Raw genomic sequence first — 17,192 nt, forward strand, 5'->3', positions numbered from 1 at the left:
ACTATGGTTTAGGAAAAATGCTACATAAATTATCTTTTTAATATTTAAGAAGTAGAGATAACAAAATATTATTTCCACTGAGAAATCCAATGTAATCATAGATTCGACCTTTCTTGATACGTTGGAATAGAAAGGGTGCTTAGTGTTGATTAAAATAATCTATATAAAGTCTCTAATATATTCAACTACAGAAGAATTCAGTAACTTAATCAAGTAGGATTGTACGTTTTTATCATTAGAAAACATAAAAACTTCTTTGCATGGTAGGCAGAATTCTGCAGGCAGGCAGAATTATGTAAAATTCTGTACTGTAAACCCTTTCTCCAGTTGTAACAGATTGCATAGAAATGGCTTCACCTATATGCTTATGGGTATGCAAATACATACAATCTCTGAAAAGTGAAAAAATGAAAAATATGTCCCCCAATAACTGGTATTATAATAGTAAATAATATTAAACTTTAATTTTTCAAATGTATTTTCATTAAAATTCACACATTTGAAATTATTTTATTCATTTTATTTGTATATGTCAAAATACATTTTTTTTTTGCAAAATAGTGGGTTTTGCAAATAGTTTCATGCAGATGCAAGGTCTGCTCAATACTACCAATAAAATCAATGCAACACAGTAGCCAGTTTTGAAAGAATAAATAACCTATATATAAAAACACTAAAATATTAGAGACATATTTAATCATTCACAGGCATCCAAAACATTACCAAATATAATCCACAGTATGCCCAACCAATCCACAACATTTCTCAGTGTGTCACAGTTGCTCAGATGGAACAATTCTCTGCTTGGTTTGTTTATTAGCTTAAGAGCATGAAAGACCATGTCCATCTTTAAAGTTATAAAGACCTAACTTGTAACAAGATACCCCAGAACTATCCTCGTACTGTACCTTAGAATCAAGAATCCTGAGCTTGGTAGTAAGAGCAAAATGTTACAACATCTTCAAAAAAATCTTCCCATTCTACCTCTGTCCAGCCCACAAAGGGGACTTAGGTCACCCAATCCTTCTCCTTTCCACCCCAAAATGAAGTAGTTCCCCAAGAAGTAGGCAGTAGAACACAATGACCTTTTAAAATGAAGGGGTACAAATTCACATTTAATATAGTATACAATCAATAATACAATAGCTACTACAAGCTTTACAATGTACAATTTATTTTAGCGGTAGAACTGTTCAGTGATTTTTAGGCATTAGTCTGTAGGCCAATAAGACAGCTGTATTTAATCATTTTAGAGAACATATAAAAGCTGTTTTTTTCTAACAAAAGCTATCTTCATTGGAATACTTTTTAGAAGGCCACTGAAATGTATAAAATGATCCTCTTCACATGGCAACAGCAGTGCATGTATAAAATAAAAGGCTGGGCTTTCAAATGCCTTTGAGGTTTACTTTGACTAGCACAGCAGGTTTGGATGTACTCAAATAAAGATATGTGAAATGTATTGAATATGTTCTATTTAAGTGTTATTAAAGTGAACACTATTCAACTGGAAATTGGGAGGAAAAGGTTTTTTATAATTAGACATATTTTTGAAGAGTGGCTCCATAACTCATTTTTCTAAACTTTAAATCATAAAAATGAATATATATTCATTTAATCTGGGGCAGCCTAATTTACTGTATTTGCAAATAGAGAATTTTTATTCAAGCGTATCATGTGGGTCTGAAAAATCCAAACAATATACATTAATATATACAGCATCACTCAGTACCTACTAAAATTAATGTGAAGGTTACAGAATCTAATGTTTTGCACTACAGTCCGTTTTCTTTTCTTTTGAAAAAGTGACCAATTGAGGCTAGAGACCAAAAAATTCAAATAATCTATTTTCAGTTGACTTTTTAAAGCATCTTTCATAGAAATAAATGCATATTGCACAACTGTGAAAGCAAAGGTTCCTTGAAACCATTTTGGGGTGGATGACTGAAAAATACAGGATTAGTTAGTTACACTGTAGTATTTCTAAAGGATGTGTGTCTCTGTATATATAAAGCTGTGAGAATACTGTACAAAGAAAAAATCTGGTACATGAATAATTAGAAGGGAACACACAAATCCAAACTTAGATATTTTTTTAAAAAAAATCAAAATAAGGGGGGAAAACCAGAAACAGTGACGAAACAACAAAATAAAGTAACTGTGATAGCAGAAAGCTTTTTTTAAACATGTTTATGTACAACTAAGGCTTACTGGTTAAATATCTGAGGCTTATCAGGCCTTGAACACTTTCCTTATATGCAGTAGCTGTAAACAAGATTTCTCAGTCATTTTGTCTTCTCAGCAGCTGCTTTAACACATGAAAATATGATCCTGGTTTAAAAAACACACACCCAGGTAAAAGGGCTTTTGGCAGAATATCTGAAAACAACAGTTTCCAAGAAATCTTCCCAGGCATCCAGTGACTTCCATGCTATGGTCCACTGGAGTTACTCATTATGTGCAATCCCATGATTCGCTGATGAGAATAAACAAATTCTATTTGGAAAGCTTGCTGATCACTCTAATCAAGGCCCCATTTTCATCCTTTAGCCTCTGGTTATCAGCCTTCAGATCTGGTAGCATCTATAAAAGAAAAACAATAGGACTGTGATATCTGGAAAAAAAACACATTTTTTCCAGAAATAAGTATCTTTATAGATAAATATTATATAATCTTATCATCTAATAAAAGTTCAGAGGGTCCTTGATGCTCTCTGAGCTTGGTTGTTCTCTTACAGACATTTCATTACCCAAACTAGGTAACTTCATCAGTGTTAGTAAGGTTTGGGGTTTGCTCTAAGTTTATATTCTAGTGTCTTGCCCTGCCAATGTTGGTCTTGGAAGTTCTTTGATTGGGCTGTTTATTATTAGCTTGTCTGACGGTTTCTTGACTGGGGTATTGTTCATTTCTTGACTGTTGGGCTGATTATGCTAAATCAGCAGCTCCCAAACTCCAGAGACCAGTTCCATGGAGAAAGGTTTTTCTGTGGACCAGAGGAGATGTGGTTTTGCATGCTGCCTGCATAGAGTGGATGGGGCTTTGCTTGTTTGTACGGACTGGTTGCTAGCATGCTGTGGCCCGCTACCGGTCCACAGACTGGGGATTGGGGAGCCCTGTGCTAAATAATCTATGTAGAACTTAAAAGGGCATTAGCAAAAGCTATGGTTTCTTAACAAATAGGTAGTTGGATGCAGTATGAAAAGACAATTTGTTATTTGGGAGATTTAGTTTGCTCTTTTGTTGAGAAGGCAGGGCTAAGAAGGCTCTGCCTTCTCAGAAATGAGTAGGGAAAGGAAGGGAGCAGGGAAGGAATTAAATAACAAACCTCCTTTATATACCATATGCTGGATTTGCTGCGTAAGTATGGGATTTTGTTTATTCTTAAATTCACTTAATGCATTTTAAATTATTTTCTGATTTTGTCTTATTAATACTGAATTTCATCTATATTGAAAGCTCATATGGAAGATTATGTCTCAAGCAGGCATTCAAATGCACAAGGCAGTAATTCAGATTTTGTGTGTGTCTATGATTCAGAGTTTAAGGTTGTTTGAGATAAACTGAAAGGCAATACAATTTCTGCTAAGTATTGAAAGATATGTATTCATACATTGTTCTTTTAAATGAACATTACTATTTACAATTTTGAATTCAATGTTGGGCAATTATAGGAAGGTAACTTTGCCAACTGTATGACCTCTTCATATAGATTCTTTTCAACTTGTGACCTTGGAGAATGTGAACAGGGTGAATGAAAAAATGAGGGCCCGCCATTTGTTTGCCTGATTCTTGCTTATTGTTGAACAAAAGTATTGAATGTATTCTATCTGCTTAAAAAGCCAATGATAAAATCTGTACTGAAAAAGCTTTCTATGGCCATAGAATCTCTATCATTAAAGCTCAATATTTATTTTAATCAGAAGTTTTATCTGGGATATGGCACTGAGAATGTTATGACCATCTTGGCAGATGATTGCTGGTAATAAGATGGGGGTGGGTGGGGAGATTGAATACAAATTATCAGAAGCTATTAATACCATTGACAAGGTACCCTTCACACTGCTTAGTAGGATTGGGTATTAAGAGCACTGCTCTACAATGGTTCTTGTCCTTCTTATCAGAGTGTGTCCAGAAAACAGAGCTGGAAGACTATTGCTTGCTACTCTGATCACTGATCTAAGGTATCTCACAGATTTCTATCTTGTTAATGCTCTTTAATATTTATGTCAAACCACTGAGAAAGTGAAAGAACTGAGGAAGGTCATCGAAGACACCCAGCTTTACTGCTTCTTCCCTCTAACTTTGAGGAAACATTCAGCATCTTACGCATTGCCTAATGGCAGTACCAGCTAGATAAGGGAAAATGAAATGCTCTCCAACAGGAAATAACTTTGTACCCCCTCTTCTATTACTTAGGAAAATGATAAGGAGCTATCTCTTTAGTCAAGCTTTTAACTTTAAATGATGCTAATGTCATTGATTATAATTTCGATATGTTGTATTTTACATCCTGTTCTACTGTTCTAAATGAGCACTTATATGAGTAGAAAAAAAGGGTAAAAGTTTAATAAATATGAAATTAGCTGAAATATGGCTTGTTTGTCTCCAGGTGGACAAGAATGAAAGAAAGAGTAATACAGAATATTATTTTGAGTTATCTTGGGAATATCTTTTTTTATTCACAAAGTAAGAAATAAAAATGACTGACAACTGTCAACTAAACTTCCCTTTTTAGTAGCTTTGGATTATATGGGTGATTTCAGTATAGTCTCAAGGCAATACTCCAAACTTAATGGCTTGTATTTTTCACAACTGGAATAAAACAAATCATCAATACTACAAAAGCTACAAGAATACATTTAAGAATTTTAAGTCATAGTGCCATAAATGAATTTGTGTGGTACAATGTCACTTTCTTTTAGAAAAGCAGAATTATATTGGATTACACTAATATAAGTTATGATCATGGTATATGACTAAATTTAAAAAAAATTAAATTTGGAGAAATTTAAGAAAATACATTTACCTTGAGTTCTTCTTCCATTTCAGATATTCGCCTTTCTAGAGCTCTTCGTTCCTATAGTGAAACATTTGAAATAATGAATGTATAATTTTGATAGATAGCTTTCATTTTATTGTGCTACAGTCCAAGATGTTCACATTTAATCAGAAGCACGGTGAGGGGAAATTTGCAAGGCCAGTGATGTGTAAAAAATGAATTCCACTTTAAAACTAAGAAAATATAACAAAATGTTGATCATATTCTATACATTCTATTCAATAAATTATTTGTATAAATCTATACAGGCAATAATTTTATATTGTAAGTTTACTATTACTCCTTTAGCTAAATTTTAATTTATATTTTAAAATACAATAGAGGTAAGAACTCAGTTAAAGGAAGCACAATGCATAAGCTATCACAGTCAAGCAAATGTTAGTTCACACACTTTAGTGTACCAGTAATATTGCATGTGAGTCCTTGACTTATTCTATTATAATTCGTACCAAAAAGCAAACGCTTTCATAGCTCAAATTTTGGTTGACAGTCTGCCAGTGCTGTGAGCCCAGTTAAAAAGCATATGCTAAAACACGTGTTTATCATTCATTTTCAAATGTGAAAGAAAAAAGCAAATTATTGCAAAGTGTACATTAACATCTGGATTCTACAGTGTTATGCAAAACAAGCAGCATCAGCTGAGTGTGTAAAACTCTGGTTAGATCATACCGCCCCATGGATACTGACTCTTGTCGGTCACCTTTCAGATACAAATCATTTGAATTTAGTTTAATCATAGTTAAGTGAATTTGCTGGCATATTTTCCCCAGTTTTAGAAAATAACTTAAATAATATAATACAATAATGATTCACTGTTATTTGTTTCTAAATTTGCTGGTTACTTAACAAACTGATAAAAAAATTAGTTACTAAAATATGTTCATGTGTAGCAGTGATAAGTTAAGTAACTGTGAGTTAATTGGCATAAGCCTGAAAAAGGCTACAAATTTGTAAGGCTTATATTACCCACAGCTATCTTGGAAGGGAAACATAAGCAAACCCCATATGAAAACCCATTCTGCTGCTATGATTTGGGTACCACAGCTTTTGTATTTAAATCTTTTATTTAAATTTCTGGAGCCCTCTGATAACTTTTATTTGCACTTGTTAAACAATCAAGATAAATTTATTTCTCTAAAAGTAGCAAACTTTTGCTACATAAGATATAAGCTTGGCCCACAAATAGTTGCTAATAAACTGTTGTCAGTGATAGTTTCCTGTTCATTTTACTGAATATAATTTTATTGGTCAATGGCTGAAATAAAATTTCTGTCTGTCTAGTATTTTCTATATTAATACATATTGCAAAGCTCTAGGAAGTGTAAATGGAGAACATTTTTCTAGGCTAAAAAGCTATCCTGTCAGCCACATGTATGGAACCTTGCATACTGTACTTGAACTGATTTTTAAAAAGGTTCTATATTGCAATTATCTAATCCAGGATTTTCAAACTGGGTTCAAAGAAAACTTGATGGGTTCCACATGAGACTAAGAGAAAAATATGAAATATATACATATTTTTATACACAAGCATAAGCTCTGCTTTATTGCCAGTTTCTTAACATTGGACACTTGTCCTGTTTTATAACAATAGGGGCTATAGCCTGAAAAAGTTTAAAACCTTTGGTCTAGCCCACTGTGCTTTTAAAAATCATGCTGGTGACTGTGACATCCCTGTATGACCATAGCTGTGGTTCTATATCTGCTGATATTGATTGCTCCATGAGACTTATTAGATGCAAGTTGGCCAAAATCACTGTTCATATTGAATTTTATTCAATATGTGAGTGTAAGCAATTGCTTATACAGTCTGTAGAACACAAATGCAATTGACAATTTCTATAAATGGAAATCCTACATTAAGCTACGTTCAGAGTATTTTAGCACTCTGTAATTATGATAAGAAAATACTTCATTAGGAAATAAATATTGTTCACAAAGTTTCTAAAACACTAAAAATTTAGAATTCTGAAATAATAAATTCCTAATTAACACCATCACAAAATTATCTAGTTATGATATCTGAATAATTTCATACTGTTCTCCAGAGGAGTGAGCGAAACTGGAAAAAAACACCGTTTTGAACTTGGAACAAATCACCAGGTTCTAGAAGTTTTCTTAATGTCTTTCAAATCAGTTCATGATTCAGGAGGAGTGAATTATTTGGGTTTCAGACAAAATGAAATCTGGATAGGGTGAATCCAGGTGCATCATCTTCTCTTTCTCTTCAGAAACTGCCAAAGTAGCATATACCACTAACTCTTCCTCTCAGCTGTGTTTATTGATGTTCCAGTGCAGCATATTTTACCAGCTTCTTATCATCATCATCATCTTCTTGTTATCTTTCCTTCCTTCCCCCCTCCATAAGTTTAGGATAATATTGGCCATATCACAGAATGCAGTCTATATTCATTTCAGCTAATAAGAAAAGTCAACAGGAACATTCCAGCTTGAGAAGTACTGTCATGGAAGAGCCTCTAGGAATGTAGTGTGTTGAATAGGAGTTCCCAGCATTCAACAGGCTGGGGATGATGAAAAGTGCACTGGAACATCAGGGCTAGCCAAGGGGAGGAAAGGAGAAACAGGAAGACAGTAGGAAAAGTGTGGGTGACCATGTCAGTGAAATATTTTACACTGGAGTATCAGTGCTAGTGACAGATAAAGGGAAGGAAAAAGGGAACGCATTGAGAAGATGAAGGAATGAGAAAAAAGGGAGAAATGTGAGCAGCACGTACTTTGCCTTTCCCCCCTCAACAATCTCAACACTGCATCTTGAATTTTTCCTCTCCTTCCATGAACTGCCTCTGCCTGGGACATATGGCAGAACAGCCATGTTTTATTCCATGTATGGACCAAAACACCTAAAACTGCATGTTTCAATTCAGTCACAGATCATCCAAAAGCAGCTGTTCAGTGTACAGTTGATGAATGAGGCATTTTGTACATCTCTATTCTTTTCCAATTCAAATTATTATTTTATAACATTTACACTATAGCAACAATAAAGATAAATATTTAAATTTAAAAAGCTTACCCTTTTTTCCATTTCTAGCAGAGATCTATCAGCAAATCTTTCCTGTCTCTGAAATACAAAAGCGATTGCATGCTTTCACAACAAATTTCAGTTGAAGAGAAATCAGGGAAAATTAAATCAGTTGTTGCATTATTATTTTTCACAACTTTTTGTGACCAGTAGCATGGTCACCAGAATTCCAGGTGGACATTTCCTGTATGGACCACATATCAGCATTAACTGCTGCTTAGGAACAAACATAATGGCTTGGCCTTTGGAAAGAGATGTAGGTTCAAATGCACAAGCAACAATGAACTTCTACTTCTCCTTCCAAAGGCCAATGTATGCTTAGTTCTGAATGTAGAAAGATTTTTATGTACGGTAGGTGAGTATTGAGTACGATTCATTCCTGTTACTTTTGCATTCTGAACAAGAGTTATATGCACAATTCTTATATTTTAACATCATGTCACTGGGAGCCTACAAAGATAGATTCTATATTTGCTATGAGAATTACAAATGACTATTTTAATGTACTGGTAATGCCACCCGAAACTCTTCCCCATCAACTTCTTAAAGGAAGATACTGAAGAAACAAGATAAACAAGCTCAACTTAGAGAAGACAGTTCTAGAAATACCTAGGAATTAAGCCACACAGGCTTTTACATACAGAACTTATACTTTTCTCCTTCTGATCTGATGTACAGCTACTCTTTGTTTAGAGGCTACTCATTTAATGACTGTTTGCAAGTATGATGATGATGATGATGATAGTAATAATAATAGTAATAATAATAGTAATAATAATAATAATTATTATTATTATTATTATTATTATTATTATTATTATTATTATTATTATTATTATTATTATTATTATTTACGGGACCACCTGCTGCCGCCAGTAGCCTTCCATCGACCGGTGCGCTCTCACAGGGAGGGCCTCCTTAGGGTGCCGTCGGCCAAACAAGGTCGGCTGGCGGCCCCCAGGGGAAAAGCGTTCTCTGTGGGGGCTCCTGCCCTGTGGAATGAACTACCTGTGGGGCTACGCCTTCTCCCTGAACTTCGGACCTTTAAGCGCGAGCTTAAAACTTTCTTTTTTCATCAAGCAGGGCTGGCCTAATGATAAATTTTAATCGAGGGTTTTTAGTGGGGTTTTTAAGGGGTTTATTTTTATTTTTATAATTTTACACACTTATTTTAAATAATCAGCTTGTTGAATTAGATTTTTAATGATATATTGTATTTTAAATTTTTTGGTATTTGTGTTTTATCTATGCTGTACCCTAACCCTAACCCTAACCCTGAGTCCTCGGAGAAGGGCGGTATAAAAATGTGAAAAATAAATAAATAAATAAATAAATAATATATACACAAGTATACGCAAAGGGTCAGGAAACTTCTAAAAAGTAAACTGAATGGCGGTAACACCATCAAGGCTATAAATAGCTGGGCCATACCCGTTATCAGATATACTGCTGGAATTGTAAACTGGACACAGGCAGAGCTAGACAGCCTGGATAGGAAAACAAGAAAACTGATGACCATACACTATGCGCTGCACCCACGTAGTGACGTTGACAGGCTATATTTTCCCAGAAAGGTAGGCAGCAGAGGACTTTTGCAAGTGAAGCAGACAGTCGAAGAAGAGAAACATGCTCTGGCAGATTATGTGAAAGACAGTGTTGAACCAGCTTTGATGGAGGTCAACAAGAGGAAGCTGCTAAAAGTACGGCAAACCAAGTATCAATATAGGAAAACAGCGATGCAAGCTCGAGCTGACAGCTGGTATAACAAAGCACTGCATGGACAGTTCCTTGAAAAGATCCAAGGAAAAGTAGATAAGGAAAGACCTGTTTATGGCTGACCAATGGAACATTGAAGAAAGAAACAGAAGGCCTAATTATTGCGGCCCAAGAACAAGCCATTAGAACAAATGTAATCAAAGCCAGAATAGAAAAATCTGCTGATGATCCCAAATGCAGACTCTGCAAAGAAGCAGATGAAACCACTGATCACATATTGAGCTGTTGTAAGACAATAGCTCAGACCGACTACAAACAACGTCACAACACAGTCGCTCAGATGGTCCACTGGAACTTGTGTCACAACTACCATCTGTCTGTAGCAAAGAACTGGTGGGATCATAAGCCTGAAAAAGTGATTGAAAATGAGCATGCAAAACTACTGTGGGATTTCCAAATACAGACTGATAAAGTTTTGGAACACAATACCCCAGATATCACGATTGTGGAAAAGAAAAAAGTGTGGATAGTCGACATTGCTATACCTGGTGACAGCAGAATTGATGAGAAACAACTTGAAAAAGTCACCAGATATCAAGATTTGAGAATCGAATTCAGAGACTCTGGCATAAACCAGTGCAGGTGGTTCCAGTGGTACTCGGCACACTGGGAGCTGTGCCTAAAGACCTAGGCAAGCACTTAAAAGCAATTGGCGCTGACAAGATCGCCATTGGTCAGCTGCAGAAGGCCACCTTACTGGGATCTGCCGATATATCACGCAGTCCTAAACGCTTGGGAAGTATTCAACTAGTGATCTGTGACACGAAATCCAGCATAATTATCTCGTTTCCTGTGTATACTGTCATTTTGTGTAAATAATAATAATAATAATAATAATAATAATAATAATAATAATAATAATAATAATAATAATATAAGCTGAAGAAACAGTAGACAAGAAGACTGCACAGACTGACTACAAAAAACAGCATTACAAAGTAGCAATAAAGGTGCATTAGATCTGAAAGAGATACCATTTGCCTGCAAGCAAGAAATGATGGCACCATAAAATAGAGAAAGTAATTGAAAATGAAGACACTAAAGTGCTATGGGACGTTAGAATTCAGACAAGCACCTCCGCCACATAACACTCCAGACTTAGTAATTGTTGATAAAAAGATAAAAAAGTCTGGATAGTGGACATGGTAGTATCTGGAGACAGCAGAATAGTAAAGAAAGAACTGGAGAAGATAACAAAATACAAAGATCTGCAAACAGAAACAGAATGACTGTGGCAAAAGAAATCAAAGGAAGTAACAATAGTAATAGGCACCTTGGGTGTAATCCTAAAACAACGCCACCCGCTTTGACAAATTCACCATCCGTCAATTGCAAAAAGCAGCTTTACTCAGAACACCGTCCATCCTGCGACAATACCTTATAACACCATTGAACATCCACATCAGCCTATCTCACATTCTTGGGAAGGACTTGATAGATGGATAAAAATGCCAAATCTAGTCTGACCATCTGGCTGATTGTGCAATGAAACATAATAATAATAGAAATCATTTCCCAAAATACCAATATGCATATTAGGACCACAAATTTTATGCCTGAAAAGAGCTTTCAGTGTAAAATTGACTAAGGTCTGGTCAGTTTCAGGCAGCAGTGCAAGCCCACTGGAGGGTTCTAATCAACTAAGGTCACAGAACTGAATTTATTAACTTGCAGTTAGCAACCCTGGGCTGTTTAAAAGAACTGCTCAGGACGAGATAGCTTGTTTAAACAATCTCTCCACCCTGGGAAGGGTAAAAAATGGGTTAGGTACAGAACACTGTATGAGAGAAGTTTATCTAAATGAAATGGCAGCAATAGTCATCTTTGCAACATTTCTCTCTTTGAGTCATATATTCACTTAGCAACCAGTATTTGATTTATGGAATGAATTGCAGTCACTAAACAAGGAGAGGCTTTTTTCTCATCTTGTCTTCCCATTTTTTCCCCTAATTTTGTTTTTTGTTTTTGAGATTACCCAAAAATGGTCTGTCCCAAGAGTTCATCACCATGCATCTTTCATTAATTTCCTCAATCTTTAATCTGTAATAAACTCAATTTATTTTCAGATTTACAAACTTCCTGTTCCACATGAACTTATAAAAAGACTTATGAATAAATCACATATACAAAAGTAAAGCCATTTATAAGATTGCCTAATCAGAAAAGGTATTTTTTTTCTTTCAAATCAAACCTCATATTCCATGCAAGCAGAATAAAGCTCAGTTTAGCTTTTCTGATGTGTTATATGCAATATACTGAATTATCCCTCCCCACCAAGCAAGCTTAAAGCAATACAGGATTTCATTAAAAATGCTGTTCATTGTACCAGTACTGCTCTATATTTGATTCTGCTCAATATATTTACCAATGAAAATTTAAATGTACAAACCTGGGTTGCCTTTTCCAACTGCAGCTTAAGGTCCGTTAATTCCATGTTTGTATCATGTAACTGTGCTTTCAGTTTTTCATTTTCAGCTATAATCTGTTCATAAAGCTAAAAAGTACAGATTTTTAAATAAAGTATTGTTTCAAACTTGCAAGCTAATTCTATATTGCCTGAAAGGAAGACTAGAGTTTTTCCCAAAATAATTTACATAATATACATTATTATTATATAATAATAATATAATTTAAATGGCAAGGACATTTTATATTAAGAGTCCATAATTGGACCATATCATGTTTTCTGCAATTCTCTTTATGATAAACAGAATGTGTAATTCTCCCTTGTACCAAGTCAAGTACCGCTATCCCCCCTCACAAAGAACCAAATATCTTTCCTTCCTCCAAACATCCTTATTTTGATACAGTAATTTACTTTAATTTGGAGACAGAGTACATGTGTATATCAAGGAATATAGAATTATTTCAGAATAATGGAAAAGTTATAATATGCTACTACTATCACAATCAAATACCTTTTTAAAGTCAGATGTATCTTCTTTTTCTAGTTTACTTGTGTATAATTTGCGATCTTCCAAGTAACTGTAACCTGTCCGTCCTAATACTGAATCATAGCGATCTCCAGATGACCCTGTGTCATATCTTTGAAACGAAAAGAGAGGCAGTTTTGGTTTAATGGTTAAGGCTAGAACCAGGAGACTGTGACTATGGAGATTCAAAGTTGTGCTGCCTTTTGTTTTCAGAATAACAACACAGATGCAGATGTACTTCCCATTGTTACCGCTCTTTTTTTGGGAGTGTTTTCAGAGAAAACACAAACTGAATAACACCAGAAATGAAAGGTAAAGGGTTTTTCATTTATTCCCAATTCTTTGCCTACTTGAACTCATATCTAAATTGCTTCTATCATCAAAGTGTTAAATTATCACCTGAAAAGAAAAGCAATGCAAAGGAAACAAATTGATCAGAGAAATCAATTAGGAACATTCCAGTGTTCCTTTCTTTTTTTCCTGAAGTAATGTATAGTTATGTTATCTTAAAAAAAAATACTATTTTTTCCTTTGCACTATTGACATATATGCATACAATATACTTTATTATTACCAGCTTTTAAGAAAGCCATAAAACCCTGCTTGTTTACCCAATAAAGCTTCTGAATGTGGCCTCCTATACTTCCTGGGGTCTGAGTCAAAATGGGAACTGATTTTAATTCTTATGCTTTTGCATTTAATTCTGTCAAAATAAAAATATTATGCTAACATCCTCAAGTTCTACAACCAAAAAGCAAAACTGAAAGCATTTCTGAATGAATGCAGAATTATAATTATTATTACTCATATTTATATGGCCATCCATCTCATGTGATACGATTGTGGTGGGTGTTCAAACAAACCATAAAAACAATTTAAAAAACATTCAGGAAGCACAAAGAATAATATCATTATAAAAAGCTAAGACAGAGCAGCAGATTACAAACAATGGAGCCCCCTCATCAAATCACTCTTCCATTCTGACGCTAAACTTGTTAACAAAAAGAACTTAACCAGAAGGTCGGTAGAGATGGGGCTAATCTCTGAGATGTTCTGTGATGTTGAACAGGATAAGTGCCATAGCAGTCTCCTGGGTCCTGCCAGATGTAAATCTTTGGCAAACAGGACCCACAACACACTACTACTGCTGATATTGATGAATGTGAAGATGTAATTGGGAAGAGGTGGTCCTTCAAATAACACCCTATGATGGGTTTTAAAGATTACAACCAGCACCATGCATTGGACTTGACAATCAATGCAGCACGCAGAGCAAAGGTACAATGTGTACCATTCTAGTGGCAGATATAACTGCCAATGAAGATACATTTTGTATCAGCTGAAGCTTCTGGACACTGTTTAAAGACAGCCCCATTATAGCAGTCCACCTGGGAAGTGATCAGAGCATAAGCGATCATGAGCACAGCCTTGTAATCCTAGAACAGGCTCAACTGCTGCATAACACAAAATTTTAGAATGGCCACCTGCTCTTTGAGCAGGAATTGTGAATCTAGAAGGACTGTGAAGTTGTGCACAGGGTCCGTTTGGAGGTAGTGCAGCACCATCCAGTACCAAAGATGGCATAGTCCCAGAACTGGCAGGCCCAAAATCCAGAGCCACTCAGGCTTGACTGAGATCAGTTAAAGTCTGTTGTTCCCCACTCAGCCCCCAAATGCTTTCAGGCATTGGGATAAGCATCAACAACACTAATTAATTTATGAAGGACAGAGATGTACAAATAAATCAGGTATCATCGACATATTCATAATACCTTACCCATGGCAATGGATGAGCTCCTTCAGTAATCTGATGTAGATGTTAAATATGAAAGGACAGAGAATCGACCCTTGTGTGGCACCCCACACAATAAAATGAAACAGTCAATTGGAAAACACAATTGAAACAAGACAGTCTAGAATTAGATTCTTTTACTTCATTCCACCCATTCTATTTATAGTGAATATGAAATCCCAATGTTTTTGTTACTATTACATTTACTATAACACTAGATATAGGAAACCATTATTTATTTTCATATTGGAAAATAATTGCCAGAAGTAAAAAAATCAGGTAGGATGATCACAGGCAACCTATATTAATAGAATAGAATAGAATAGAATAGAATAGAATAGAATAGAATAGAATAGAATAGAATAGAATAGAATAGAATAGAATAGACCGGTAATATAATATAATATATATTTATAATATAAATATAATATAAAAAACACATTCAGTTTCTTTTGTTTTTAATTTCCATTGTGTAGAAAGATAGCTTTAGGAAGTAGAACTGCACCTGATTTGTCAAATTGGATGCTGCATCAATCCATAATTTACAGTCTTACTCATGATGAAATACAAAGTTCAAAACACGTAATTTATTTTGTTTCCCTACAATGTTGATAGTTTTGTCTATTTTCAGGTTTTTTTGCCTGCCTGCATTCTCCCAAACAAGAGCAATTGAGAGTTCATGTAGCTGCATTTCCAGGAAAAAATAGAAATGTTTCTATAAAATAACGTTTATAACTATAATATGAAAAAAGTATATATTCAAGTCAAATTACCTGTCCTGCCCCCTCAACAAAAATAGCAACATCTCCCTAAAAAAAAAACAAGTTTTTTTCCATTGCTTCTTTCTCTTTGCTTCAAAATTTTACAATGCAAAATGCAATCTATTTATTTATCTAATTCATTCTTACTTGAAAATAAGACTAATTAAAGATATACTTTCAGACTAAGCATGTGTTGATTCAGACAACTATAAGTCTGACAATGTTCCATAGCAATAATTAAAATCTTGAGGATTTATGTATAATAAACTACTGTTATCAGATTTAATTAATCATTTTGCTTGGTACTAATAGAACATTTTATAATCCCTTGAAGATTATGATCCTACAAGGCTCATAATATGGCAATATTATGATGTCTGTATTAGAACATCATAATATTGCCATGTTTAAATTAGATGGATTTATTATATATGCATAATTTAAGTTTGATTGAGTATATTTGTTTCCTTAAAGCTTTTATAGCATTACAATACATACAATAATTTTATGATATTATGTAATAAAGAAATCCAAATATGAAAATGCATACCTTGAATGGCTGTCGCTCTGAAAAATGAAGAAATCAAATAAGTTTAGTATATACTGTAGAACCAATTGAAAAAAATATAGATTCTATTAAACATATACCATTTAAGTAAGATTAACAACAAGGACTGTTTGAATGGTGGAAGAGTCTCTGGGATGCCCAGTGTTATCTTTTTACTTTAAAAAAATAATATAATAAAATACTTCTTGACTCAAGGCAAAGCATTTTTTCAGTTTTCCAATCCAAAGTTAGTTCATCATATACTCAGAAAGTTACTATTTAAAGAATCTAGGCCCAAAGCATCCTTAAAAATCTAGAACTCTAGTGAACATGAACGGTTCCTGGATAAATTCAACTCTGAATCTATTGTGATTATTTTCCCCATGATGGTGCATATTGTAGTATTGAATAGCAATAGACAGGACACATGCCTGGCAGACCTCAGTGTAGACAGGGAAAACCTGTATTTGAAGATGAATTACTGGCATGGATATCTTACTAAAGATTGAGGGTAGATTAATTCCATGGTAGGATTTGCATTTATAGTGTCTTGCTCGCATGTGATTGGTACTTGCTCTTGTCCAAATCAAATGAATTAGCAAGCATAGTTGCCATAGCAAAGAGTCACCCCCTATTATTAATTTTTATCCTGTCTTTTAAAAATACATATTTTGATCAATTCAAGATAACAAATATTTTTATTTATCAAATATAAATTGAATTTTTTTCCTTCACAAGAAATGATTCTGGATACTGTACATCCATTAATTAAAAGATTATAATTAAAAGACAGACAGACAGATGCAGATACAGACAGATGATATAAAAAAGTAAAAGTAAAGGAGACAAGGAATATTAACTGCAATAGTGGAGCCATACCCAAAACTCCTGCCTTTTGTGCAAGTTGGGCTGAGAGAGAGTTTAAATTCTGAAATGGGATATTTTCAGTTTCAAGTGATTCAGTTCAGAACATTTTGTACATCCCTAAAACCTCTTCACAATCTGTTCTAAGACTATAATTCTGGTCCAGATGGTATGATAAGGATTGCCAACAAAAGGAAACAGGATAGAAGTATGTGAATTATGTTCAAAAAGGAACATTCCTCCTGGGTCTTATATGGCAAAAAAAATTATTTCCCAGTTTAATTCTTATCCCAAGAAGTGAATTAGATAGTCAGTTCACGTATTATCTACAATAGTTAGATTAAAAATTAATCAATTAACCAATCACATGACCCCAGGAGACTGTAAATGTCATAAATATGGGTCAATTGCCAAGCA

At 34.4% G+C, this 17,192-nt stretch overlaps 1 protein-coding gene across 5 annotated transcripts in view; it reads right to left on the minus strand.

Moving 5' to 3' along the window:
* Positions 1 to 504: 504 nt before the first annotated feature.
* The window catches only part of PPP1R12A (protein phosphatase 1 regulatory subunit 12A), a 107,833-nt gene continuing 91,145 nt past the window's right edge, over positions 505 to 17,192 (minus strand). For 3 of the 5 annotated variants that reach the window (XM_058191867.1, XM_058191865.1, XM_058191863.1), the window contains 7 exons: positions 15,915 to 15,931; positions 15,377 to 15,412; positions 12,798 to 12,924; positions 12,269 to 12,373; positions 8,095 to 8,142; positions 5,028 to 5,078; positions 505 to 2,583 (listed from right to left, as the gene is read on the minus strand). In XM_058191867.1, coding sequence (XP_058047850.1) covers positions 2,497 to 2,583; positions 5,028 to 5,078; positions 8,095 to 8,142; positions 12,269 to 12,373; positions 12,798 to 12,924; positions 15,377 to 15,412; positions 15,915 to 15,931 — 471 coding nt within the window. In that variant the 3' untranslated portion in view covers positions 505 to 2,496. The remainder of the gene's footprint in view (positions 2,584 to 5,027; positions 5,079 to 8,094; positions 8,143 to 12,268; positions 12,374 to 12,797; positions 12,925 to 15,376; positions 15,413 to 15,914; positions 15,932 to 17,192) is intronic. The other 2 variants (XM_058191868.1, XM_058191866.1) reach the window with 1 other exon arrangement.

The sequence above is a fragment of the Ahaetulla prasina genome, chromosome 7 (genome assembly GCF_028640845.1).
Source record: "Ahaetulla prasina isolate Xishuangbanna chromosome 7, ASM2864084v1, whole genome shotgun sequence".
Lineage (NCBI taxonomy): Eukaryota > Metazoa > Chordata > Lepidosauria > Squamata > Colubridae > Ahaetulla > Ahaetulla prasina.